The 27,311-nt window shown below is 47.8% G+C and overlaps 1 protein-coding gene across 3 annotated transcripts in view; it reads left to right on the top strand.

Moving 5' to 3' along the window:
* EIF3A (eukaryotic translation initiation factor 3 subunit A) overlaps window positions 1–27,311 on the top strand; it is a 197,926-nt gene that overhangs the window by 33,239 nt on the left and 137,376 nt on the right. For all 3 annotated transcript variants that reach the window (XM_029610506.1, XM_029610505.1, XM_029610504.1), the window contains exons 6-9: window positions 8,038–8,246; window positions 23,735–23,906; window positions 24,455–24,559; window positions 25,899–25,997. In XM_029610506.1, the coding sequence (XP_029466366.1) occupies window positions 8,038–8,246; window positions 23,735–23,906; window positions 24,455–24,559; window positions 25,899–25,997 (585 nt within the window). The remainder of the gene's footprint in view (window positions 1–8,037; window positions 8,247–23,734; window positions 23,907–24,454; window positions 24,560–25,898; window positions 25,998–27,311) is intronic.

Here is a 27,311-nt window from a genome sequence, read left to right as displayed (position 1 = left end):
AATTGGATTGAGCGTCCTCAAGTGGTTCTATAGGTTTAGTTCCTAGGAGGGTTAAGTGAACCGGTTATTTCTTTTTCTTGTTGAAGGGTTATTGTACATAGTTATGGTGGTTTTTGAGAGCCATTCTGCTTTGACATTGCGTAATACTGCCGGACTGTAGGTGGCACCATCCTATATAAGGCATAGTTTTATTTTGAAAACTTCTGTTTCCATCTGCTAGAGGGGGGCAAAACCCAGGAGCCTAGACTGATCCGTTGTACTACAGGAACGAAAATTATCAGGTAAACTAATTTTCCTATAATTTTTGCTGGTGTTGCTCACTAAGCCTAGGGTGTTCAGTGTATTGGCACAATGATTCTGGGGTTCTTTTCCTGAGTGGTAATGCATAGTATACAACCCAGCATTGTGTCCATGTAGTTAAGATTTTTTCCCTATGTGTACAGTTCTGCCCTTGTTCCTGTTAAATTTCATCTGCCATTTAGATGCCCAGTTTCACCAAGTTCTCTTGTAATTCCTCACAGTCTGCTCATGTTTTAAATATTTATATTCTGCTGATTTTAATAATGTTCATGGCGGGTAATGACCAAAAACATCCATAAGAAGATAAAGCATAAATAAAATACATAGCATTACCAACATTGCAGAATTAAAATACATATAATATGCATGAAAGAACAAAGCACAGCAGCCCAACAGAGTAGAATCTGATAAAACCAGCCTTTCCTGGACATGTCCAGACCAGTGGGTTATGCACTCCCACCAGCAGATGGAGGCCGAGAACAAAACTTTGAGGCACTGCTATATACCAAATGTGCCACCTGCAGCTCCTCAGGAGAGATGGTGGTGGTGCATGCCTGCAGCTCTGTAGGAGTTGTCTTTAGAACTGGACTTTGCTTCCTGAGGTGCCGGGCTCCTTTTCTCGGGCCATCCCTCGGGTAGAAGAGGGCGAACAGGGGTTGGTGACCCCTGATAGCCAGGGGACTGGTTCCCTCATCTGTCCTGAAGTCTCCCGCCTGCCGCTAGCTCAGGGAAGTACCCCTTTTGCGGGGGGGAGTGTTTCTCTCTTCTTGTTTCATTAAGTTAAAAAAAAAAAAAAAAAGTGAGGACTTATTTCTTGCCTCTCTCAGAGCTCAGCGGCATTGCTGGGAAAATCGCTTAGCAGAAGTGTTGGCACAGTCAGGCCCTTCGGGTACAGGTGAAGGGGCGGCGGCGGGGGGGGAGGACTCTAGCAGCGATTTTCTGGGAGCTTCAGTGTTTCCTTCCCTGGAGAGGAATTTCTGTGTGAGCGCCGTTGTGTTTTTTTTTGGGCTGCCACTTCCTCCCGCACGTTTGCTCGGTGGGTCCGTGCTATTTTTGGTGCGAGGGCCATTTTTGATCGTTGCTATTTTTCCCGCATGATCAGCGCAACACCATGAGCTCCCGGGCCTGGAGGCTCTGGGCTTCCTGTCAGCTGCGTTAATGGCAGAAAAGCCATGTGTGGAGGCCTGCAAGGCCTTTGGCACATGGTCCACCATGTTGAGTCCCCTCCCCTCTCCTTGTCCACAACTTGTGCATTGAGGTGGGAGGGCACCTCCCTTAAAGAGCATAAGGCCTGGAAGTCGTCGTCAGCCAGCTTCGGGGATGGGGTCTAAGGGAAGGTCTTTGACTCCCTCCCATCCGGCAGCCAGACCGGAACTCCTGGATGACCCCCATCCCCCCCCTGTTCTCCCCTGCGGGGTGGGAACCTGAGCTGGGGGGTGAGGACTGCACAGCTTTTGACTCCAGCAGCACCGATATGCCGGGGGGGACCAGGTGGTTTTCCCCTGAGTTTATTCTCCTGATGCACACGGCTTTTTTAACCAGGAGCTCCACAGAAAGGAAACCTCAGGAGAAGTTTGGGCTCTTCCAAGCAGCCTCGACGTCATGGCAACTCTCGGGCTCCCATCCTGGGCAGGACAGAGGGGATCCACAGGTTTCAGATGACCCGCCTTGTGAGGAGGCTTCTTCCCCCAATGCGGATCCTGATGAGGCCCTGTCCTCTGACCTGGACACGGGCAGAGACAACCAGACCCTGGTGGACATGGGTACTTGGGGGGGCGACCCGTGTGTTGTCCACTTGTTCAAGATGGAAGAGCTGCGCCCCCTTATTCCCTAGGTTTTGGAGGAATTGGGGTTGAAGTTAACCCTGGAGGATTTAGATAGTGAGGGTGTCAACCCGGTTTTGGATGGCCTCCAGGGTCCGCCCAGCGCTTTCCCTATTCTGAAGAAGAACCAGAAGTTGGGAATAGAATTTCCCTGGTGCGGGTCTGAAGGTTGGTCAGGCTTTGGTGAAGCTGTATCCTGTGTTGGAAGAGCACTTGGAGTGTCTGAAGACACCTAAGGTGGATGCTGCGGTTTTGGCGGTCACTAAGAAGACCACTATTTTGGTTGGTGGGAGCTGCCGCCCTGAAGGATGTGCAGGACCTCAAATTGCTAAAGAGCGAGCCTTCTTGACAGCGGCGCCAACCATTTGGAATGCTATGCCCCCTGACCTCAGACAAGAACCCTGTCTACTGATGATCAGAAAAAAACTCAAGACTTGGCTATTTCAACAAGCCTTCCCTTAATCTGGGACCTCCCCAGCTACAGTCACAATCCAAGGCCTTCTAGTCAATGCACCCCATTACTGCTATTGTAAATATTGTTGTATTAATATTGTTTAGTTCAGAGTTTCCTCCACCACTGGCTCCTCTTTTTCCCAGTTCAAGTATCCCTGTTTTATTGTAACTTTCGCTATCTTTATGTTTAACGTTATTTCCCCCTTGTTCCTTGTAAACCGATATATGATCTGTATCATGAATGTCGGTATAAAAAAGCACTAAATAAATAAAATAAAAGATCCAGCTCAAACGCCTGTTTGAGGTTTCTTCTTTGAGTCTTTACATGGCTGCCTGTGTGAGCACGATGCAGCGCGCCTGCTTATATTGGATTCAGAAGCCTCAGGATCTTGCTTTGTTGGGGACCCTGACCCCTACCCAGGCAGCCCACCCTGAGGCTGGGGTGGCTTATGTGGCGGATCCCTTATATGATTTAGTCCGCACTGCAGCCCGGAGCATGGTTTTGGCAGTGGCGGCTCGTCGTCTTTGGCTCCGCAACTGGGCCGTGGACGCCTCTTCCAAATCCCAGTTATGCAATCTTCCTTTCAGAGGGAAACTTCTCTTCAGAGAGGATCTGGCCCAGCTGATGAAGTCCCTAGGGGAAACCAACAAGTTGCCTGAAGACAAAAAGCCTTTTAAGAAGTCCTTCACTTCTCATCCCCGCTATAGGGAGTCTCGGAGATTTCAGTACAGGAGAGGGGTCTCTTCCTCCGGCTCGAAACAGACCTCTGGTCACTCGCAGTCCTTTTGGGGATCCACTAGATCTGCCAAAGGTGGCTCTGGCCAGGAGGCCGGGGCCAGCAAACCAGCCCAATGAGATCAGTCCCACCCACTCCTCATTGGTGGCGGTCGGGGGAAGATTGTCCCGGTTTTATGAGGAGTGGGCCAAAATCCCCTCTGACTGTTGGGTACTGGAGGTGATAAGGTATGGGTGTGCTTTAGAATTTTCTCACCATCTCAAGGATGCCTTCCTGGAGTCGCACTGCACTTCCTGAAACTAACAGGAAGCGGTGGAAGGCACTCTGCGAAGGTTGTTAAGCCTGGAGGCTATTCTCAAGGTTCCACTGGAAAAACAAGGGCAGGGAAGGTACTCCATGTACTTTGTGGTTCCAAAGAAGGAGGGCACCTTCCATCCCATATTGGACCTGCAGCAGGTAAACTTTAGCTTGCGAGCGCAGAGTTTCTATTCGAAAACGTGGCAAACTGTCATCGCTGCAGTCTGCAAAGGGGAATTTCTTGCATCATTGGATCTCACCGAGGCTTACCTGCATATCCCGATTTGGAATAATCACCAGAGGTTCTTGAGGTTCAAGATTCTGGGCCAGCATTTCCAGTTCCGGGCTCTCCCCTTTGGTCTCGCCATGGCTCCACTGCCGCCACTACCACCATCACGGTGGTAGTGGCGGCAGTTCACCCGTACCTCGACGATTGTCTGATCAGGACGAAGTCTGAGGAGACCTGTACCCGGTCCGTGCACTGGGTGATACAAGTTTTGCATTCCTAGGCTGGGTGATCAACAGATTGAAGTCATCTGTCCCTGTCTCAGTCCTTGGAGTATCTGGGGGCCGCGGTTTGATCCTCCTTATAGACTTTCACCAAGCATTACCGTTTGGATGTGTGGGTGTTTTGGTAAAAGCGTCCTGAGAGTGGGTCTTTTGGGTTCCCACCCGGTCTAGAGTAGCTTTGGTACATCCCACTGATCTGGGTATGTGCAGGAAAGGAAAACTGGCTCTTACCTGCTAATTTTCATTCTTGTAATACCACAGATCAGTCCAGAGGCCCGCCCTACTAAGACTGCCAAAAGATCGATTTGCCTGGTGTTTAGCTGCTGTATATACAGAGTTTATAAATTTTAACTGTTTTAAGTCGAGTTGTTCTCATGAGTTAGCGGTACGGAGCTGGGTTTTTTTCCCATTCAGAGGAATCCACTCCCCGGGGTTTTTTCTGTTTTCCTAAGTTGGGGGTATATTGGTTTCAAATCTTGGCTTGGATATTGATCAATACTGAGGAGCTGCAGGTGGCATATTTGGTATATGGCAGTGCCTCAAAGTTTTGTTCTCTGCCTCCATCTGCTGGTGGGAGTGCATAACCCACTGGTCTGGACTGATCTGGGGTACTACAGGAATGAAAATTAGCAGGTAAGACCCAATTTTCCTATAATTACTAGAAGGCCTTTTGGCAGAGGAGGGGCCTAAACATTAAGTAGATTTGAGCTGTAGCTCTACTAGGAGCGAGTTCCACAAAACTGGCTCAGCAGATGAGAAAATGTGGGCTTTAGTATCGCTCAACCTAACCTGACGTGTAATGGCAACCATCAGTATCATCTTATCCTCCAATGAAGCTATCCCATGAGTAGACTAAAATATTAATGTTGCTAACTTAAATGTTAAATGACAGACAATTGGCAACCAATGCAGTTTGTTTAAAACAGGGGAGATAGGGGAATAAAATAGCAACTCAGAAATGACTCTGGCGGCAGCATTCTGCACTAGCTGACGCAGCTGTATTCCAGACAAATCATGGTAAATGTTAACAGTAGTTGAGCCCAGGCAATACCAGGGCTTGAACAACAACAAAAGATCTGGAGAGGGTAACTACGAATACTTTGAATAATTGGTATCCTCTGCAAATTTGATAACATCACTCATTGCTCCCTTTTCCAGATTATTAACACACAAATTAAACAGTACTGGGCCCAGTGCAGATTCTTGGGGAATTCTACTATTTACTTTTTTGTTAGGAAAATTAGTTTTTAGTCCTACTGTTTTCTATTTTTTTTTTCTTTTTTACCAATTACCACTTTTTGATAGGACATTGCTTCCTATCCCATGACTTTTTAAAAATTTCCTAAGGAGTAACTCATGAAGAATTTTCTCATACCTTCCTAAAATTCAGATACACTATCTTTCTTTTTTTAAGGATGTATTTCCTAGCATGTATCCAGATTGTCTCAGAACCAGTGGATTTATGCTCCCCTGCCAGCAGATGGAGACGGAGTCAGATTTCAAAGCTGACGTCACCCTGGATAAACCCCTACAGTGACCTCAGCCCTTCAGTATCTCTCCATCTCCCAGGAGATGTGGATGTGCTTTCCCTATGGGGATTGCTATACCTTTTGGAAGAAAAAATTCTACTTTTAAATTGGAGAAAAGATTGAGCCCGCTCGCCTGTGGTGATACCTAAAGGTCCCTCCCCAGTTGAGAATTCCTGAGGTGATTTCTGAGATCCCTCGGAGGTGGGCCTTGGTCCGGTTGCCGGTTCCTGGCGTGGACTTTGCTGCTGAAGTAGCTGAAAGGCAGTGGGTGCAGGAAGCCGAGTATGGCGGTGATGGCCAAAGCCCTCTCCCTCTGCAGCCAGAAACCATCTCTATACTCAGCTGGTAAGCACGGAGGCCAGGCAAGTCTAAAACAAAAAGAAAAAGATTTGATTTCCTCCCGATTCAGAGACTGAGGGGTTTTGGTAAGACTTCCTCCGGTCTCCTTGCTCGTGCGCAGTACTGACGTTCCTGATCCCTTTGGGGTAAGGGGAAGTGGGCTTCCGAGCAGGTTGAACGGCCCCCCGGTGAGCGAGGCACCACGTGGTAGGCCACAGCGGTGCCATCTTGTGTGCGTTTTTGTGCTTGTATTACCTGCCATAAAGCTTCGGTACGTGCAGTGTGTCGGCTCTGCGAAAGCGCTGTGCGTATAAAGGCGTGTGCTTACATACACGCACAACTTACAACTTACTAGGCGCAGAATACATGTAAAGCCTGCACACGGGCTGTGCGTGAGCCTCGCAGCGGCCTGGGTAGGAACCCGAAATCTGTGCACATAAAATTTTAAGAGCGAGCCATCTGAACACACAGTTACCGTCGCCAGTGGCTCCGGCAGCCAAGAAACATAAGCGCCTTTCTCTTTGCGCTGCTTGTCATATTAGGGCTACGCAGTCTGACCTGGATTCTTGAATATGTCAGCACTGTGAGGAAGCCCAGGGAGAGTTGGCCTCCCTGGACTTTTCTAAGCCCGGCTTCTCCCATTCAGAGTATGGATCAATCACAGTCTTAACTGGAAGTACCCCAGATCTGAATAACTCCGGGACTGGGTCATCCATGGGAGAGGGAAATTCAGCGGCACCTACCCTGGCACCTCCTGGGCTAGGCATGGACCTGGCCGCCTTCTCTTGGGTGGAATTCGTTCAAGGCCTTCAAGCCTTCGTACGGGCACAGTCTGCTACCTCACTTGCCCCTGTCCAGATGGAACTTCAACTGGTAAACCCTCCCTCTCCCAGTCCAATCGGCAGACCTCGAGGCATGCCTCGACTCACCAAGGGTATCCCTGGCAGGGACCTGGTCGGCACGGACAAAGAAGAGGATCGAGAGTCTTTGGAAGATGGGGAAATCCCCCGGTTTAGAACCATATTGGACCATGTTATGGTTTTTCCATAGTGACGAATTGCCGGCCTGGTTTCCCAGACCCTGAAGATGCTGGGAGTTCCTGGGATGGACTTTTATGGAACCGAAGAAGAATCCCATTTTGATCTGCTTAAGGAAAGCCTCTTGCTACTTTCCAGTACTGGAAGCCATCCAGGAGTTGATTGACATAGAATAGGATGCCCCAGAAGCAAGTTTTAAAGGTGGATGAGCGTTAGAAGCTCTGTACCCACTGGATCCGGCAGCGAGGGAACATTTGTGTTTCCCTAAAGTGGATGTGCTGGTCTGTGCCATCTCTAAGCGAACAACTATCCCAGTGGAGGGAGGAGTGGCCTTAAAGGATGCGCACAATAGGCGGATGGAATCCATCCTTAAAACAGGCCTTTGGTGCAATAGCAATAACATTAGATTGCTTCTTGTTATGCCCTGGTAGATTATGGGTAAGCCATTATCCAGTCCCTAGATCAGGGTATCTATAATCTTGCTGGGATTCAGCATGCATTTGGTTGAGTACAGTTATCCATTTTTAATCATATTTTTAATCGTTATTTTCAGTAGTATGTCCACAGTGACTTTTGAAGAGAATACTGAAGGGGCTGAGGGCTCTGAAGGGGTGTATGTAGGGTGATGTCAGCTTTGAAATCTGACTCCATCTCCATCTGCTGGCAGGGGAGCATAACCCATTGGTCCTGAGTCCATCTGTCTACACTAAGGAAATAATTTTATCAGGTAATTTCTCCAATAATAGCTTGTTCAATCAGTCGCCGCACTGTTTTATTTACATATTCAAAAATGTCTAATAGATTGATGAGGCCTGTGCATTCAGTACTTCCACTCCTTTGTGTCCTTACTTGACTTACTGAAGTTAAATCATAGTGAACACAAGACTTTTAAGTGCAGTTGTCTGGGGGTTTCTGCAGATTTACATTGGTTCTATGTCTTCCGTGTGTATCTCAAAAATCATTTTGCTTCAGAAAGTCCGCAATTAAAAGCAAGAGTGTTCTCTTATTTCAGGAAGCATTCAAAGCTGTGGAGGATATTCATGGACTGTTCTCATTATCCAAGAAGCCACCCAAACCCCAACTAATGGCAAATTATTATAACAAAGTGTCAACAGTCTTCTGGAAATCTGGGAATGCGCTTTTCCATGCAACTACGCTCCACCGTCTGTACCATCTGTCCCGGGAAATGCGGAAGAATCTGACACAGGAAGAGATGCAGAGGTGGGAAGTGTTACTCAGCTCTTACTCCTAGTGCATGCATAGTCCTTCAGATGCACTGCAAAATGCATTACAAGCATGGCTGTCTTGGGAATAATACACAGAATGGCCACAGTTTTGCTATCAGAATGAATCGTGCAGGGCTAAGGATGTTTGTTCTGGGAAAGGGAAGTTACTGTCTTAGCAGAGATGATGAATTGCGAATGTTCCTTATAAATCCAAGGAAGGAGAGAACCGGTTGTTAGTGGTAATGCGATTGTGAGACACTTGCTGAATTTGACCCTGTGTGTGGTGATCTCTTTGACATGATGCAGTCTTTACTTACCTATTAGAAACTGGTAATAGAATTTCCAAGTAATAGAATCTCCCTAATAATTTAACAGCTAGTTTTCCATCAATAAGCAGGCTGAATTAGCCACGGCATGTGGGTGACATCATCCAGCAGCACTGAACAGACTCATGACTTCTAGCATGTAGAGCTTTTAGCTCTGCCGAACACATGAAGGCATTGCCTCATGAGCCTCCTTGGTCATTTTTTGTCTGAGCACACGCTCAGAAGTGTACTCAGTCTCTCCAGTGTGCTGCGACAGTCAAAAAAGCAAACAATGTTGGGAATTATTAGGAAGGGAATGGTGAATAAAACGGAAAATGTCATAATGCCTCTGTATTGCTCCATGGTGAGACCGCACCTTGAATACTGTGTACAATTCTGGTCGCCGCATCTCAAAGATATAATTGCGATGGAGAAGGTACAGAGAAGGGCAAACAAAATAAGGGGAATGGAACAGCTCCCCTATGAGGAAAGACTAAAGAGGGTTAGGACTTTTCAGCTAGGAGAAGAGACGGCTGAGGGGGGATATGATAGAGGTGTTTAAAATCATGAGAGGTCTAGAACGGGTAGATGTGAATCGGTTACTTACACTTTCGGATAATAGAAAGACTAGGGGGCACTCCATGAAGTTAGCATGGGGCACATTTAAAACTAATCGGAGAAAGTTCTTTTTCACTCAACGCACAATTAAACTCTGGAATTTGTTGCCAGAGGATGTGGTTAGTGCAGTTAGTATAGCAGGGTTTAAAAAAGGATTGGATAAGTTCTTGGAGGAGAAGTCCATTACCTGCTATTAAGTTCACTTAGAGAATAGCCACTGCCATTAGCATTGGTAACATGGAATAGACTTAGTTTTTGGGTACTTGCCAGGTTCTTATGGCCTGGATTGGTCACTGTTGGAAACAGGATGCTGGGCTTGATGGACCCTTGGTCTGACCCAGTATGGCAGTTTCTTATGTTCTTAACTTTGATATTTTCCTTGAGTACTTACCATTAGTTGCCTCTCTGCCTCTGCAGCACCCAGAATAGCACATTTCAGTGCTAGAAGAAACCCCTCCACCTGTCCCTCCCCCACTTGCCGCCTCCTTAACATGTCTGGCAAAAAGCAACCTACTGTCAGCAAGTTCAAAAAATGCATCTCCAGCAAGGTAATGTCTGTCAAGGATGGGTATGAGTTGTGCCATCGATGCCTTAGGCCAAACCATGATATCCCAGTGGTCTCAGCATTCCAGGACAAGTAAAATCGAGGAGCTGCATAAATCTCTTCAGTCACAGCAGAACCTTTTCCTGTCGGGTAAGGAGTTGAGCAAGAGCTCCTCAAAAGCTCCCCTATTAGCACAGGCCGAAGCCATAGGGTCGAGGAAAAAGTAATGAGCCATCCCATATCGAGGAACAAAGTGAATCGCTCTCTGGGGCCATTGGAGCCTGTGTTGAAGCATAAATTCTTGATTTGCAGTGCATCGGCAATGTTGACACATGACATGTCAGCACTGCATCAGGCATTGGCATCATTGGTCACTTGCATGGCGCACTGGCATTCACGGGGCCCACGCTGCATAGATGTACCATGCTTGCAGTCCAACAGGTCCACATGATCCATCAATGCATAGCGCAAAAACTCACGACCATGGGAGTTCTTCCAAGCCAATGATCCCAATACAGCTGATGCATGCATCAAAAAAACATCCCAGCTCCGCGCCGGCTTTGCAGTTTAATGGATGCCTCTCAAAGCACTTTAAGAACCATTCCTTGGCAATTTCCAAACATTTTGCTCCCATCGAAGCACAAGGCTCCTTTACAGTGCATCGATCTCAGGAGCAGGGTTGTCTTGCTGCATTGCTCCCACAGCTGTGTGCTGGCCACACTAGATCAGGTGCAAAAGGTTTGTCTCTGCACCCTCCGATTATAAGATGTCTCATTCCTTCATGATTACTGGCCGAGGGCTTCCGTTTGGAGCCACTGGACTTGATATGTTCCATAATACTGCTTACCTCCAATTGACCACCTATTGCAGAGTAGAGACCCATTCTTGCTCCGAAGAATAGGTTCCACCCATAGCCGGCTTTTGGAGTGTTTGGCATAGGATACCATGAATGAAGGGGGTACCACAAAGGAGTAATGTGATAGCGTCCCCTCTCCAACAAGGATCTGGAGGCCAGATTATTAGTGTCTGCGAGGCAGTGGCATAGCTCATCTCGCGGCCTGAAGAAACAGGAGGTCTGTTTGGGCTGGAGCAAAGCCCATCTCACTGCGGCCCAAAGAGAGGAGCACGGTAGTGCTGTCGCATAGTCCATCTTGCTGTAGTTCAGAGAGGGTGGCAGGGCAGCAGCGTAGCCCATCTCCCTGCAGACGGAAGAAAGGGAAGACCCTGAGGGTGTATGTAAGCTGTGCATGCCTGGAAGAGAGCCTGTGTGTGTGTGAATGAGATCTTCTATGCATGTGTGGGTGTGAATTGTATATATGCAGAGCGAGAGACAGCTGTAGCAGACATATTGAGTATGTGCAGAACTGCAGCGGTGCTGCGCAAGAAACATTGTCAGTGGGGAGATCTGACAACCAGACTCATGATGCTGAAACCATAGGCACCATGGTAAGGCTGAAACTCAGATAGAAAAGAGAACAACCTGTAGGAACAGGAAAGATTGGGGCAACAATATTGGGATATGCTAGGATGAAAAGAAACATATCATGATGTGCTGAGATAAGAGGAAGCTGTAAACAGATTTTCTATATAAGCAGCTAATGGCAGGCAGAGAACTGAAGGAGTTCAGATAGTGACTATCGGGTTTGACATTTGTGTCTCCTTCCTGATACTCTTTGCATACCAATAAATGCTTCTAACCTGACTGAGTACTTTCTGTTTATCTGTAAACACGGGGATAAGCACTTCAGTGTTAGAGCCTGTGATTGTGTGTGTGTGTGTGTGTGTGGTGTACCTGAAAGCCTGTGGGTCTGAGAGAGGTTGCATGAAAGCCTGTGGGTGTATGAAGGGGAGAGCCTGTGCATATGAGATCATGGCTATGTATGTTTATGTATTTAAAACCACTTGTATCTCTACTTATAGTGTATAACTGTGTGTATGAGAGAGAATAAAGTTTGTGCAGCCCCTTCCCCAATCCATGACAATCTCAGGGTGCTTGGAAATCGAAAGTTCCAAGGTATGGAGAGTGGCAGATTTTTTATTCTCATTAGATTTAACTGTTGGGTGGTGTATGTGTTGAAATATTTTCTTAGTTTTTGAGACCCTTTTAAATAATTTTGTATTTAATTATTGAATAATGTCCTGTTCTTCAGCAGTTCTGACATTCTTTCTATTAGTATGTTTTTACTATTATGATGTTTGTGAGAGCCTGTGCATATGTATGTGTGTGTTTGAGGGAGAGCTTGTGTATGTGTGAGAGAGGGGACTGTATGTGGGAGCATAGGCATGTGTATGAGAGGGATTGCGTGAGAAAATGAACATGTAAGTGTGAGTGTATGAGAGGAGAGTTTGTGTGGCCCCCACCTCCCCCAGTTCACCACAGTCTCAGGACAGTTGGAAATCAAGAAATCTTGGATATGGAGAGCAGGAGATTTTTAAATCCTTATAAGTTTTAATTATGGAATGTTTGTTTCTGTTTTGCAATATTTTATTTCCTAGCGTGTAGCCAGATGGTCTCAGGACCAGTGGGGTTATGTGCTCTTCTGCTAGCAGATGGGAGACAGATTTCAAAGCTAATGTCACTCTAGATATACCCCTGCAGTAATCTCAACTCTTCAGTATCTCTCAGTCTCCTAGCAGATGCGGACACTATCCCACACACTACAGTGTTAGGAAAATAACAGCAAGAAGACAAAATTACCTTAAAGAAGATAGAGCCCCGCTCTCCTGTGGTGATACCTAAGGGCCCCATCCCCAGTCGAGAATTCCTGAGGTGATCTCCGATATCCTCAGAGGTGTGCCTTGGTCTGGTAGCCAGTTCCCGGCGTGGAATTAGCCCCCAGAATGACTGAAAGGCAGCGGGTGCAGAACCGAGCACGGCGGTGAAGGTAATTCCCTCTCCCCCCTGCAGCTGGAGACCGTCCAGCACACAATCAATGCCGAGACCAGGTAAGCAAAAAATTCTTTAAATTCAGGTCTCCGGTCTCCAGAACTTGGATTGCCATACCGATTCCTTCTTCGGGCGAGGTTAAAAAGGCAGCACTGATTGGGTTGAGCAGCCTTGGTTGGGCTTAGGCCCCTTTCGGAACTGACAGACCAAGAGAGGAGCAGGCCCAGGGGCAGGTTCCAGCCATGCTCCACAATGAGCCGACCCATCCATAGGAAGAGGAGATAGGGGGTCGACTTGCCCTCTTCTACCAAAGATGGGTCGAGATCATGTTGGACAAATGGGTACTAAACATCATTCGAGAAGGTTAGTCTCTGGAGTTCCGCAGCATCCCTCAAGACAAATTTATGATGTTACCCTGCCACTCCTTCACCAATAGACTGGAAGTGGAAGCCACCCTGACAAGACTACTCAGTCTGAAGGCAATAACTCCAGTTTCCACACCCCAACAAAATACGGGGCGCTATTCCATCTATTTTATCGTTCCGAAGGAGGAAGGATCATTCCGACCCATTTTGGATCTCCAGAACGTCAACAGTCATCTGCGGATACTACACTTCCGTGTGGAGACTCTTCGCTCCGTTATAATGGCAGTACAACCAGGGAGTTTCTAACCTCCCTGGACCTCTCCGAAGCCTACCTTCACATTCCAGTCCATCAGGATCACCAGTGTTTTCTACGCTTTGTGAAACTGGGTTACCATTACCAGTTCAGAGTGCTACCTTTCGGCCTAGCAACCGCCCCCAGAACATCCTCCAAAATTATGGCGGTCAAGGGATCTTGGTACATTCTTACCTGGACGACTGGCTGATCAGGGCAAAGTCTTCGGAAGAGAGCCGGAATGTGACCAGCAGAGTCAAGAGCCTATTGCAGGAACTCGGTCGTAAACACGGGCAAAAGCAGTCTGCAGCCCTCTCAATCTCTACAGTACCTGGGGGCCCGTTTCAACACCAAACACAACAGTCTTCCTCCCTCCCCTGAGGAGGAGGAAACTGATGGAACAATTACGACGATTGATGACCAATGCATGCCCCAAGGTATGGGACTATCTTCAAGTCCTCTGCCTCATGGCATCAACCCTGGAGGTCGACCTGTGGGCAAGGGCCCACATGCAACCGCTCCTGTGCTTCTTACTGTCACGATGGAACCCACTGTCCCAGCACTACTCAAATCGCCTCCAACTACCAGCAGAGGTACATTCTCAGCTCCAGTGGTGGCTACAGGAAGACCACCTAAGCAGAGGAGTAAGCCTATCCACACCGAACTGGATCTTGCTCACCACGGATGCGAGCCTGCGAGGGTGGGGAGCCCACTGTCAGGAGCTGACGGCCCAAGGACAGTGGAACAAGGCAGGAGCGGAATGGATCATAAACCGCCTGGAAGCTCGAGCAGTCAGACTAGCGTGCCTGCGATTTAGCCACAGACTCCAAGGCAAAGCAATTCAAGTAATGTCTTCCTCAACAGAGAAAGCCTGGACCCGGGGGAATGGATGCTGTCGACCACAGCCTTCCAACTGGGGCCTCCCAGCCATGGACCTACTGGCCACCCATCTCAGTGCCCAAGTCCCCAGGTTCTTCAGCCGCAGATGAGAGCCACACTCCCACGCTCTCGTCCAGACTTGGCCAGAGGAAGACTTACTTTACACCTTCCCCCCATGGCCGCTACTGGGCAAGGTCATCCGAGAGAGAGAACATCACAGGGGCTAGTTCTACTAGTGGTCCCATATTGGCCAAGACGACCATGGTATGCAGACATGCAGAGACTCCTTGCGGGGAACCCCCTGTGCCTACCTCCACACAGGGACCTTCTACGGCAGGGCCCGATTCTTCACGAAGATCCTTCTCGATTCTTTCTTATGGTCTGGTCCTTGAGGACTCGCCTGAAGAAGGGCGGTTACTCAAAGGCTGTGATTTGACACCTTACTCTGTGCGCGCAAGTTCTCCACATCCCTGTCATGCATACGGATCTGGAGAGTATTCGAAGCCTGGTGCGAGAACTGTGGGATACTCCCACGGAAAGCCAAGATCCCCATGATTCTGGAGTTTCTACAGGACGGTATGAAGAAGGGGTTGTCACTCAACTCCCTCAAGGTCCAAGTAGCCGGTGCCCCTATGGAATCTGTCTAGTATTAGACTTCCTAGCAGGGTCTTCCTTCAGACCAAAGCGTGGTCTGTCACTACGCCTCTTAACATTGAAGACTGTATTCCTGGTGGCAATATGTTCAGCTTGTCACATCTCTGAACTACTGGTACTATCCTGTCTGGAACCATTCCTTAGGTTCATTCCTGGAACCATATAGCTGTGCACCATCCTACCGAAAGTGGTCTCCGATTTTCATTTGAACCAGGCCATCTCCCTGCCATCTCTGGATGAACATAAAGACTCTGAAGACTCACGCCTTCACCACCTAAATGTCGGCAGACTCCTGGTGCGATACCTGGAAAGATCGGAACTGTTGCGCAAAATGGATCGCTTGTTCGTTCTTCACAGTGGGAAGAAGTAAGGAGAAGCGACCTCGCGGGCGATCATAGCCCGCTGGATCAAAGAAGTAATCAAGGCAGCCTACATTCCACCAGGCAGAGGTGCGGAGGGGCAGCCCACCAGTACCGGGCACCTTTAGGGGCAATCGCTGAGAGAAAAAGAGACCAAAAGACCAAAAAAATTGAAAAAACACTTCGCGCTGAAACTGAGAATGCTGTGAACTCAGGGATGAAGAGACCCGCCCCCCTGACGTCATCACGCTCAGCGGTGAGCTGGTAAGTGGCCACATTCCACCAGGTGTCGCACCCCTTCGTGCAATCTTTTGTGCTACGCTTATTTTAATTCCCTTAAGTTTTTTCCTTTGTTAATTAACCTTTTTCATAGTGTTTAGTAATCCTTTGTTTGTTCAATGTATTTGACTTAGGAAACCTATTTTCCTGCATACTCTGTTTTTAATGTAAACCGGTATGATTTGTATCTGATACAAGAATGTCGGTATATAAAAATGCAAAATAAATAAATAATAGAGGCAGGAAAGCCCTTACCCCTACAGGCTAAGGCTCATTCTACGAGGGCACAGGCAATTTCTTGGGCAGAAACCAAGCTGCTGTCGCCCGCCGAGATCTGTCGGGCAGCAACGTGGTCCTCATACACGCCTTCTCCAGGTTCTACCGCCTGGATGTTCAGGCCCAAGAAGACGCAGCCTTCGCAAAGGCAGTACAAAGTGGTCCACAGGCAGCCTCCCGCCCTGACCGCGAGTAGCTTTTGTACATCCCATTGGTCCTGAGTCCATCTGCCTACACGTTAGGAAATGGAGAAATTACTTACCTGATAATTTCGTTTTCCTTAGTGTAGACAGATGGACTCAGCATCCCGCCCACGGCTGCCTCAGAGAAGGAGAACCTCGGAAAGCGAACATCGAGACTAAGCAAATACGGGTAAGCCGTTGCCTACCCCTAGTTCAAGACACCCACAGTTTGTCCGGTGTCGGCGTTAATTGGTTGAGTGCATTGGCTCCAGTTTGAAATCAGTTGAACCAGTTCAAGAAAGACATGGTTTAATGGAACAAAGTCAGCATGGCTTTACCCAAGGAAAGTCTTGCCTCACAAATCTGCTTCACTTTTTTGAAGGAGTTAATAAACATGTAGATAAAGGTGAACCGGTAGATGTAGTATATTTGGATTTTCAGAAGGCGTTTGACAAAGTTCCTCATGAGAGGCTTCTAGGAAAAGTAAAAAATCATGGGATAGGTGGCAATGTCCTTTTGTGGCTTACAAACTGGCCAAAAGACAGGAAACAAAGAGGATTAAATGGGCAATTTTCTCAGTGGAAGGGAGTAGGCAGTGGAGTGCCTCAGGGATCTGTATTGGGACCTGTACTTTTCAATATATTTATAAATGATCTGGAAAGAAATACGACAAGTGAGGTAATCAAATTTGCAGATGATACAAAATTGTTCAGAGTAGTTAAACCACAAGCAGATTGTGATAAATTGCAGGAAGACCTTGTGAGGCTGGAAAATTGGACATCGAAATGGCAGATGAAGTTTAATGTGGATAAGTGCAAGGTGATGCATATAGGGAAAAATAACCCATGCTATAGTTACACAATGTTGGGTTCCATATTAGGTGCTACAACTTAAGAAAGAGATCTAGGTGTCATAGTGGATAACACATTGAAATCGTCGGTGCAGTGTGCTGCGGCAGTCAAAAAAGCAAAGAATGTTGGGAATTATTACAAAGGGAATGGTGAATAAAACGGAAAATGTCATAATGCCTCTGTATCGCTCCATGGTGAGACCACACCTTGAATACTGTGTACAATTCTGGTCACCGCATCTCAAAAAAGATATAGTTGCGATGGAGAAAGTACAGAGAAGGGCGACCAAAATGATAAAGGGAATGGAACAGCTCCCCTATGAGGAAAGGCTGAAGAGGTTAGGGCTGTTCAGCTTGGAGAAGAGATGGCTGAGGGGGGGATATGATAGAGGTCTATAAAATCATGAGAGGTCTAAAACGGGTAGATGTGAATCTGTTATTTACTCTTTCGGATAATAGAAAGTCTAGGGGGACACTCTTTGAAGTTAGCATGGGGCACATTTAAAACTAATCGGAGAAAGTTCTTTTTTACTCAACGCACAATTAAACTCTGGAATCTGTTGCCAGAGGATGTGGTTAGTGCAGTTAGTGTAGCTGGGTTTAAAAAAGGATTGGATAAGTTCTTGGAGGAGAAGTCCATTACCTGCTATTAAGTTGACTTAGAAAATAGCCACTTCTATTATTAGCAGCAGTAGCATGGTATAGACTTCTTACTTAGTTTTTGGGTAATTGCCAGGTTCTTATGGCCTGGATTGGCCACTGTTGGAAACAGGATGCTGGGCTTGATGGACCCTTAGTCTGACCCAGTATGGCATTTTCTTATGTTAAGTTTAATCAAGTTAATTAAGTGAGATATATCCACAATGGCTTTTCAAAGAGAATACTGAAGAGCTGAGGTCACTGCAGGGGTGTATCTAGAGTGACGAAGGCTTTGAAGTCTGAATCCGTCTCCCATCTGGTAGCAGAAGAGCACATAACCCACTGGTCCTGAATCCATCTGTCTACACTAAGGAAAATTAAATTATCAGGTTAGTAATGTCTCCATTGGTATTTTGGGAAATGTATAACTTTTTTTTTTTTAATTGTCAGATGTTTAGAAATTTTCTTTATACTAGTATGGTTTTGCTATTATGATTTATATTTCTTTTATTTCATGTTTTATGAGGAATAATGTTGCACTGAAGATGGTGTCTGGCTTATTGAGATTTCAGTTCAGTTTTTGTCCGCACATTTCTATTTATGCTTTATGGTCTCTTTATTCTGTATTTGTTTCCAACAATTATCTGACATCTGTGGGTATATATTATATAATTATATATATGGTATCACTTCATATTTATTTCCTGCCTTATCTTCTTTCCAGCTTGTTGCAAGCTTCCAAGTTCTCTTCCCTGTTGATTGTAATTTTTAACTCATTCCTACCTACTGTTTATCTTTCGTTTACTTGAATAGTTACCCCAGTTTTATTCTTGTTAATTGTAAACCGATCCGATATGGTTATTTACTATGAAGGTCGGTATATAAAACTGTTAAATAAATAAATAATTTATGAGGTGTTGAATATAATTTAATACAATCCATTTTCTAAAATTGTTGATGCAATGCTGTCAAATGATAAAAGTTTTTTCCTGGGTGGTTAAACTGGCCAGGGCTTTCTCTATTGCATATAGGGCCCTTAGTGTTTCTTCTAATGTCTTATAGCTAAGATGCCAGATACATTTAATGGCAAGCCAAGATGTGCATAGTCTACAGGCATGCTCTACTTGGTTATTAAAACAAAATTTGTGTTGGAGATTTTTTGTCTTGGTTCTGCTGGTGATAGAAATTGAGTGTCTTTGTGTAGATACATATTCTCTAGACATAGAAATGTATTTCTAAGGCCAACACAGGAGCAGTGGTGGGGAAATGGCAAGAGAATGTGTCCACTACCGCTAATCTGTCAATCTGAGAGAGTGGGGCAGGGTGTTTGCTCTTCTTCAGCTTCCTCCCAGTCTGACTTCTTAACCCTGTGCTGCCCCTCCCCGCCCCCGAGATGCAGGGTTCAGTGGTGGGGGCGGTGGGCAGGTGCCATAACCATTTTTCACAGAGTGCCATTTGTCCTAGAGCTGACCCTGCTTCCACCTCCTACACCAGGTTAGAGGGCATGTCAGTCTCTGGAAGTCATACGAGAAGGATATATGCTGGAATTTCACAGCACTCCTCGGGACATATTCATAATGATTCTTGCCACTCCCACCACAAAATGTAGGTGGTGGAGATCACTCTTTTAAGGCTCCTAAGGATGAGGGCTGTAATTCCAGTACCTACGCCCCAGAAAAATACGGAACATTATTCCATCTATTTCATCATACCCAAGAAGGAAGGTTGCTTTCCCCTTATCCTGGATCCCAAGCGTGAGTTTCATTTGAATCAGTCCATTTTGTTCCCTTCCCTAGGTGAGCACAGGGAAGAATGCTGCCTCAGTCATGTTTTAATTTAGATTTAATTTAGATTTTTATATTCCGCTTTTTTTCAGTAGCATCAAACTCCTTCCACTCTTCAGTAGCAGCTGCCTGCTTGAAATGACAAAGAGAAAGGTATTAGCCAAAGGCTCTGCAGCAGAGACAATCTCAGGCCTGGGATAGTTTTTAATGACTGAGACCTGCCCCGCTGCTGTCTTCAGCGAGGGGAAGAGTTCATTCCTTCCTCCTGGAAAGGCTCCATGTCATCAATGATTCTGAAAATGGTGGAGTATGTCTACCACTTACGTTTCTTTCGTTATCTTCTGACCCATCGGATTTCAGTCTTCAACTCTAACCCTTCTCAATCTGCCCAGCTGGAGGTGGAGACCCCCTTCAGCAGAAATCAGTCGAGCCTGTCCTGCTCCATCTGAGGATTCTATTTCTGGTAATTCCCCAATCCCCAATAAATCGGAGGGATTGAGGCCTTGCTGGACTGGATGGCATACTTCCCTAAGAGGGATGAACAGTGTATATTTCTCTGACTCCATCTACTGGTAGGGGAGCAGAACCCACTGGTCTGGACTGAACTGGTAGGACTAGAGGAAAGAAAATTAGCAGTTAAGAACTGAATTTTTCTTTATAACTGCATGAAAGGTCCTTGGATGTAGGAATTGAGGAAAGTTTTACAATCACTGAGGAAGACCGGTGAAGACCTGTTTACCTCAGAAGGCAACAAAAAGTTCAAAGTTCTGCTCTGTGCATGCGAGCAGCCAGAGATCAGCTCCCAGTTGAGTTTTTGGCTATGCAGTCTTTCCAATTGTTCTAATTACCAGGACTGTCCAGATGGTCTTTTGGGACAAAGCAAGGATAATCCTGATAGTACTTGCCTGACCATAGCAAGTGTGGTATCCAAAACTTGTCTGTCTCTGGTTCCATTGGTAACATCTCTGACTCATTACAGAGGAGGAAGGCAGGCTCTGCCATCTGAACTTGCTGTTGCCACCCTCTCGGTGTGGATGTTGAATATATAGTGGTCTCCTCCTTATTCCTTCCCATGGAGGTGGAGGATGTTCTGATTTCCCAACAGAAAGACCCAGAAGATCCTACCATTTTAAATAGATGATGTTCTTGACATGGTGTTAGACCAGCCAGCTGTATCCCTTCAGTATTTATTCTGCCTTTCGACTTAGACCTTAGCACCTCTTCGGTCAAAGTTCATCTCTATGCCATTGCTGTGTATCGCCAGCAGGTGGAAGGAGCTCAGATCTCTCTACACCCTTTGGTATCAGAGTTCATGAAAGTACCATGGCATTCGAAGCCTCTGGTCATTAAACCTCCAGTGCCCTTGGAACCTCAGTGTAGCCCTAGCTGAACGTGTGAAACTTCCTTTTGAACCTCTCGAGTCAGTGGACTTAAAATTTGTCACCTGGAAACTGGTGTTTCTCGTAGCTGTCACTTTGGCGTGAAGAGAGTATGAAGTGCAGGCTCTGGTTTGATATTAGCATACCTTTTTAGTTTTTTCATTAAAGTGTGATTCTAAGTTCCTTCTGGAAGTGGCATCTATGTTTCACATTAATCAAACTATTGCGCTAGCTCCTTTCTTTCCAGTATCACATATGACTAAAAAGGAATGGGCCCTTTGCGCCTTGAACTGTAAGAGAGCCTTGACATATTACCTAAAGGGGTCTCAAATGAGAAGTATGCCTGAACACAGAAGACCAAAATGGAGAAGGAAATCCCCAGAACCCTCTGCGTGTCTTTGGCCTGTCTGGGCTGAATGGACTCTGAGTGACTTACAGAATGTCCCTGGATATCTGAGGAGGCAAGCTGGCACCAGACAGGTGATGTCTATTCATAGTCACAAAGAAGAAACCACAGGGGAGCTTCAGGCACTATTCTCAGGAGTTTGTAATCCACACAGTTACAGACGTATTGATTGTCTTGACCAGTAAGAGTTTAACCAGAACAAAGAAAGTCATGGGAAATGGGCTACACATCCTGGGAAGCCAATCAGGATAGTTAGTGATGATTTAATCATGCAGTTGACATCACAACTTATGTAAATGATCCTTTGGGCAGTCATGCAAGTCTCTAGAACCTTCTACCCTGTATTTGAATGTTATCTATAAAACAAGGATCACTTTCTGTATACGAGGAGATGCTGGTCAGATTGTAAGACGGAGGGCACCCAGTACCCAGCATCTCCCGAGAACACTTATATTGACTAATAAAAAAATACATTATACTTTTACTGAGTCTAAGTGTTCTTGTGTCCCTGGCCATAAGCATAGAGTAAGCTTTAACATTTTTGGCACCTGAACAGGGACCATAAGCATAGAGTAAGCTTTAACACAACCTTGCTGGCAAGCTTCTCAAGTGTTTGTTTCCTTTGATGCTAGTAGATTGAAAAGGGCAGTTATCAAATGAATTCTAATTGACATCTGGAGTCTATAGCGCACTGTTATTTATTGACTGGCTTACAGATTCAGTGGCTCATTGTAAGGCACTTCTATTGAAGACATTGGCAGAGCTGCTACTTGGTTGTCTGTGCATACCTTCACTTCTGCCTGGACAGCATGTCCCTTGGTGACTGGAACTGTTTACCGAGTAATCCACTCTCTGCTTGGTGGGGCCGCTTCGTTTTAAGTAATTGCTTCACTTGCAACCCTCAGCTTTTGACGCCCCACGCCTTAAGGCTAATTCATGTCCGCTTTGCCATACTGAATACCCGTCTGCCTCCGTGAGATTCGGCTTGCCTCACTAAAGAATCTTTGTAAGAGATTGAGAGGGTCATAAGGAAGTGTGCGCACATGGGAATTCCCACACATGCTCAGTGAAGTCTTTCCGAGCAGTGAGAGCTAGAGCTGTGCCTGTCAGTGCCGTGTGATGTGGTCACCCTTGCGTTATGGCTAATTCAGCCTACTGTGTACCGAGTCTCTACAGGTAAGCAAACTTTTTGTTTTTCTCACTAGCACTGAGAGAGAGCCAGATTTAACAGTTTGGTGTTTCATAGCCGGTACTGTTGGCCATCTTCAGACAGTCATTGGAAACTCAGACGTATGAGGTAATACAGCCCAGCTGCAAGTAAGATCCAGGTTTCTTTCTGTCTTACCAAAAAAACAATGAATTAACTACAGACGAGGTAATAAAGTGCGCTCATCTTAATGAGCAATTGGATACTGGAGGATGACACCCAATGCGCGTCCAAAAACGTGCATAGCTAATAGCACTTATCACATGTAAATGCCATGTAGATGAGACTATTATCTACTACCCCCGATGCAGAAAGTTGCCGCTCAGCCAGTGCACCCTTCGTAATGCGGAAAAAAGGCTGAACTAAAAACCAAAACAATACTGCTTTCTGTGGTTTCCGTTTAAATAAAACCTTTCTTATTTTGCGGATTCGTCGTGTTACAGCGATTAGCTGTCAATATGTCCTTTTTTTTACTATCTTTCCTTAAATCATGAAAAGGTTTACTTTAATTTTTTTGTTAGCCAGTCCCTCGTGTAAGTATGTAAGGTGTCCTCTCGCAAGTGACGTCGGATCAGCCAGCTTATGAAGCTCTGAAGCGGCGGGATAACATGGACGCTGGTATTGAGCGTCCGTCCGTTTACCTAACCTGGGCCCCAGTCATGTCTCACGGGCGGGCGCTCAATGCTTTGGAGCGCTAGGGTCGCACAGTTTCCCCTAGCACAGCAGCTCGTTTGATTATTGCATCGGGCGCCCAGGAGAGGTGGCTATATGCCCCGGGAAGTGAGTGGGGGGCATTTACATCTGCTGATGTTTCTCTAAGCTAGCATGGGATAGTTGGGCAGACCGGATTGGGCATTTGATCTTTTTCTTGTCATTTCGGCGCATCTGCTCTGATAAATCTGTGACGTTCTCAAGCTTCCTGGGACTTTGATATCAGGGCTGTGGGACCGGTCCTGCTGTGCGTGGCTGCTGCTTTTGGACTCCAAGCCACGTGATCAGCCCCCACAACAGTCCATTGCTATCATTAGGGAAGGAGGGCGACAGCTTTATTTGTTAGGGATCGCTCTGGGTTTGTTGTGACTGTGTGCCTCGCTTCTTGGTGCTCTTTGGATATCTGACTTGGTGTAAGGGTCCGTTTGTTTCTCGGCTCCTGGCTGAGGTGGTGTGTTTGCGGTTAAAGCATCCTTCTGGTAATATTGCTTTTGTGAAAGACATTCTGTGCCATCTGGAGAGCATGGAATGTGTCACCCGGGATGTGCTTCCTGTTTCCCGACATCTCTTCAGGAATGGTGTGCTCTGGTTTCTGGGTGCAAATGTAACCCGTTTTCAGCAGAGTGGCCGGCAGCTTGGATTAAAAATCTCATGCAGCAACACGAAGGAACATTAACTACATTAATGTTGCCGCAGAATAGATGGGAGGGGTGACAGCCTGAAACTCCTCTTCACAGTGTTTTACTGCGCTTACTTGCATACTTTAACAAGCATCCAGTTGCCCAACTGTCCTTTTTTTCTAGTATGTTTGAAAGGCAATAAAGAGAATGAAAAGTAAACTCTGCTGCTTTGCATGTGCCGTGTTAGGATGTCCACCAGGGTCCTTCTGGCAACTCTGTCCATCCCCATCACGCCGGAGCGCACGGACATCGCTCGCCTCTTGGACATGGATGGCATCATCTTGGAGAAGCAGCGCCGCCTGGCCACGCTGTTGGGCCTTCAGTCTCCTCCCACGCGCAGCGCGCTGATAAATGACATGGTAAGTAGCTGGGGCTTGGTGGACGTTTCTTTTTGTGGGCTTCCTGCAGGAGATTGCTCACTAATGTGGAGCAGGCATGATGCAGAGTGGATAAAGTCTTTTGCTGATGAATAGCATATGAAGGATAAATACACATTTATGGCCATTCACTTGCTGACTGCCTTGAGGTAATATTTTGGCAGTTCGGTCTGGCCCAGGGGTCACTGGGACTGGTGAGTGCTACAGTCCTAGGGGCTTGAAACTTTGCTGGCGGTTATGGATTTCCCGGTTCTTGAAGCAGTCCAACCTTAATCTGGCTGGTGCTAGGAGGGTGCGCACAGCTGTGGGGAGATCAGCTCTGTCTCATGTCTCCGGTGCTGGAGTTTGAACCCAAGGGGCGCCTCCAAATTTTCCTTCCCCAGAGGCTGCCAGGAGTTTGAGGGATTGGGGGTGAAATGGACGTTTGCTCTTGCTGAATTTGCTGCAGTAAAACTTGCTGTATGGAGCTGCCTCTCGTATGTTGGTGCCCATGGGCTTTTCATCTGACTCGCTGAGTAACTTTCTCCTAGGTGAGGTTCAACGTGCTGCAGTATGTTGTGCCGGAAGTGAAAGAGCTTTACAACTGGCTGGAGGTGGATTTCCACCCGCTGAAGCTGTGCGGTCGAGTCACAAAGGTAATGTCTCACCAGGAAAGGGGTTTCCAGTTGTCGCAGGTTGTGATAAAATGTGTACGAACACGAACCCAGCCAAACGTGTGATGGCAGGTGAGGGACTGCAGGGCTCGTTCACTCTGCCCATTGCTGCTCACTTTAGAGAGGTGTGGAGGTCCCGGTGACCAGGCAAGGAAAGGGTGAGATCACATTGGCAGGGCTTCCTTTAGCAAAAATGTATATGTTTGGAGGACCAAAAGAGAGAGAAAGGAAGGTTGAGAAATGGCGCCGGTGGCCCTTTGCCCTTGTATTTATTCTGAACCCAAGCTGGAGGTGAATGACAAGTTATGTAGATCAGATTATTTCCCTGCCCCAGAGGGGGGTTACAGTCTAAGCTGGCACCTGAGGCAAGGGAGGGTGAGGGGCCCGGGCGTTCCTGGATCTCAGCTGCTGCTCTGGGCAGTGAAGTGCTGCGGGGCCTGCACTATAAGCAGGCAGGCAGGTGTAATTAAGATGCTAAAGGGGAGATATCATACAGACCTTTCAAGAAGATACCGGAAGGAAGTAAATGAAGGGAAGTTTGGTAAGAAATGAGGAAATGCCTTCTGAAACCTGGAACAGATTTATGGAAGCCAAAACGCTGAGCATGCAAGAAGGGGAGGGCCCGCAGTGCTAGGTCAGGGGAGGGGATCGGGTTCTGATGGGCAGACCGGGTGCACCAAGTGGATCTCTCTTACCAACAACTTTCCAACGATATCTGCCCCAGTTAGGGCTTTGCACCCATGAGCCTTCATTCCCAGCTTCCTCGAGTTTTATCTTCTGTTCTTATTTTCTCACTTTCTGCCTCTTTAATCCAGTCGTCCCCTCCCCCCTCCTCAAAAGGGGGCCATAGACCACAGTACCCTTTGAAACCTACTTACATGTGCATCCTGCGTCCCACCCATTGGTGGCGCTGATGCGTAACAGCTGCAGTTCCCTTTGCTCTCTGGGAACCAGCCATGTTCCTCTCATTACAGGGCTGTTGGGAGCAGTGGAATAGATAAATAAGAATTCTCCTAATTAGATGAACATTTGGTGTGTTCCTCTGTGCTAGTAAGGATAGGGAGATCTGATGTGCCAAATACTGAAGGTAAATTAGCCTGTTCTGTAGCCGGTACTGTCTGTCACCTTCTAATAAACTTCATAAACCGAGAGCCAGTCTGGCAGTGTGAGTGCAAATCCATTTTTTCAGCAGTGCTGCATGTAAAAGGATTGAAGAGTGGCGGGATGGGCTGGCATTTCCCTAGGCTGTATTTCAGTCATGCACAGCTTCAGCCCATGCCCTGTAACTAACTGATGCTTCCATGTTTTGTCCCTGGTGAAGGTTTTGGACTGGGTGAAGGAGCAGGCTGAAAAGGAGCTTGAACTGCAGCAGTACGTTCTGCAGCTACAAAACAACACTATCCTTCGACTTCTGCAGCAGGTAATGCTCTGGGGGGTAAAATGTGATTCCCACAGGTGGTGCACAAGGGGAAGCACAGATTTGGTGCAGCATAGAAAAGAAAAAAAATGCTTATCTGATGTGGTGGGGAGGGAGTGAGAGTGCAGGGTATAGCATAACTTTATAGGGTGGGAAAAGAGAATGGGAGGGAGCGTGGTTCTGCATGGTTTGGGAACTGTGTGTGTGTCAGCGGTGCATTGCTGGGGGATGGAGAATGTGAGGGTGGGGGAGGAAGCGCAGCTCTGCGTCGGTCGGGGGACGGAGAGTGTGAGGGTGGGGGAGGATGCGCAGCTCTGCGTCGGTCGGGACGGAGAGTGTGAGGGTGGGGGAGGAAGCGCAGCTCTGCGTCGGTCGGGGGACGGAGAGCGTGAGGGTGGGGGAGGAAGCGCAGCTCTGCGTCGGTCGGGGGACGGAGAGCGTGAGGGTGGGGGAGGATGCGCAGCTCTGCGTCGGTCGGGGGACGGAGAGCGTGAGGGTGGGGGAGGAAGCGCAGCTCTGCGTCGGTCGGGGGACGGAGAGCGTGAGGGTGGGGAGGAAGCGCAGCTCTGCGTCGGTCGGGGGGACGGAGAGCGTGAGGGTGGGGGAGGAAGCGCAGCTCTGCGTCGGTCGGGGGACGGAGAGCGTGAGGGTGGGGGGAGGAAGCGCAGCTCTGCGTCGGTCGGGGGACGGAGAGCGTGAGGGTGGGGGAGGAAGCGCAGCTCTGCGTCGGTCGGGGGACGGAGAGCGTGAGGGTGGGGGGAGGAAGCGCAGCTCTGCGTCGGTCGGGGGACGGAGAGCGTGAGGGTGGGGGGGGATGCGCAGCTCTGCGTCGGTCGGGGGACGGAGAGTGTGAGGGTGGGGGGAGGAAGCGCAGCTCTGCGTCGGTCGGGGGACGGAGAGCGTGAGGGGGGGGGAGGAAGCGCAGCTCTGCGTCGGTCGGGGGACGGAGAGCGTGAGGGTGGGGGGAGGAAGCGCAGCTCTGCGTCGGTCGGGGGACGGAGAGCGTGAGGGTGGGGGGAGGAAGCGCAGCTCTGCGTCGGTCGGGGGTCGGAGAGCGTGAGGGTGGGGGGAGGAAGCGCAGCTCTGCGTCGGTCGGGGGACGGAGAGCGTGAGGGTGGGGGAGGATGCGCAGCTCTGCGTCGGTCGGGGGACGGAGAGCGTGAGGGTGGGGGGAGGAAGCGCAGCTCTGCGTCGGTCGGGGGACGGGGAGCGTGAGGGTGGGGGGAGGAAGCGCAGCTCTGCGTCGGTCGGGGGACGGAGAGCGTGAGGGTGGGGGAGGATGCGCAGCTCTGCGTCGGTCGGGGGACGGAGAGCGTG

This window comes from Rhinatrema bivittatum, chromosome 7, assembly GCF_901001135.1.
Source record: "Rhinatrema bivittatum chromosome 7, aRhiBiv1.1, whole genome shotgun sequence".
In the NCBI taxonomy this organism is placed as follows: Eukaryota; Metazoa; Chordata; class Amphibia; order Gymnophiona; family Rhinatrematidae; genus Rhinatrema; species Rhinatrema bivittatum.
This window is presented reverse-complemented; position numbering and strand designations above follow the sequence as displayed.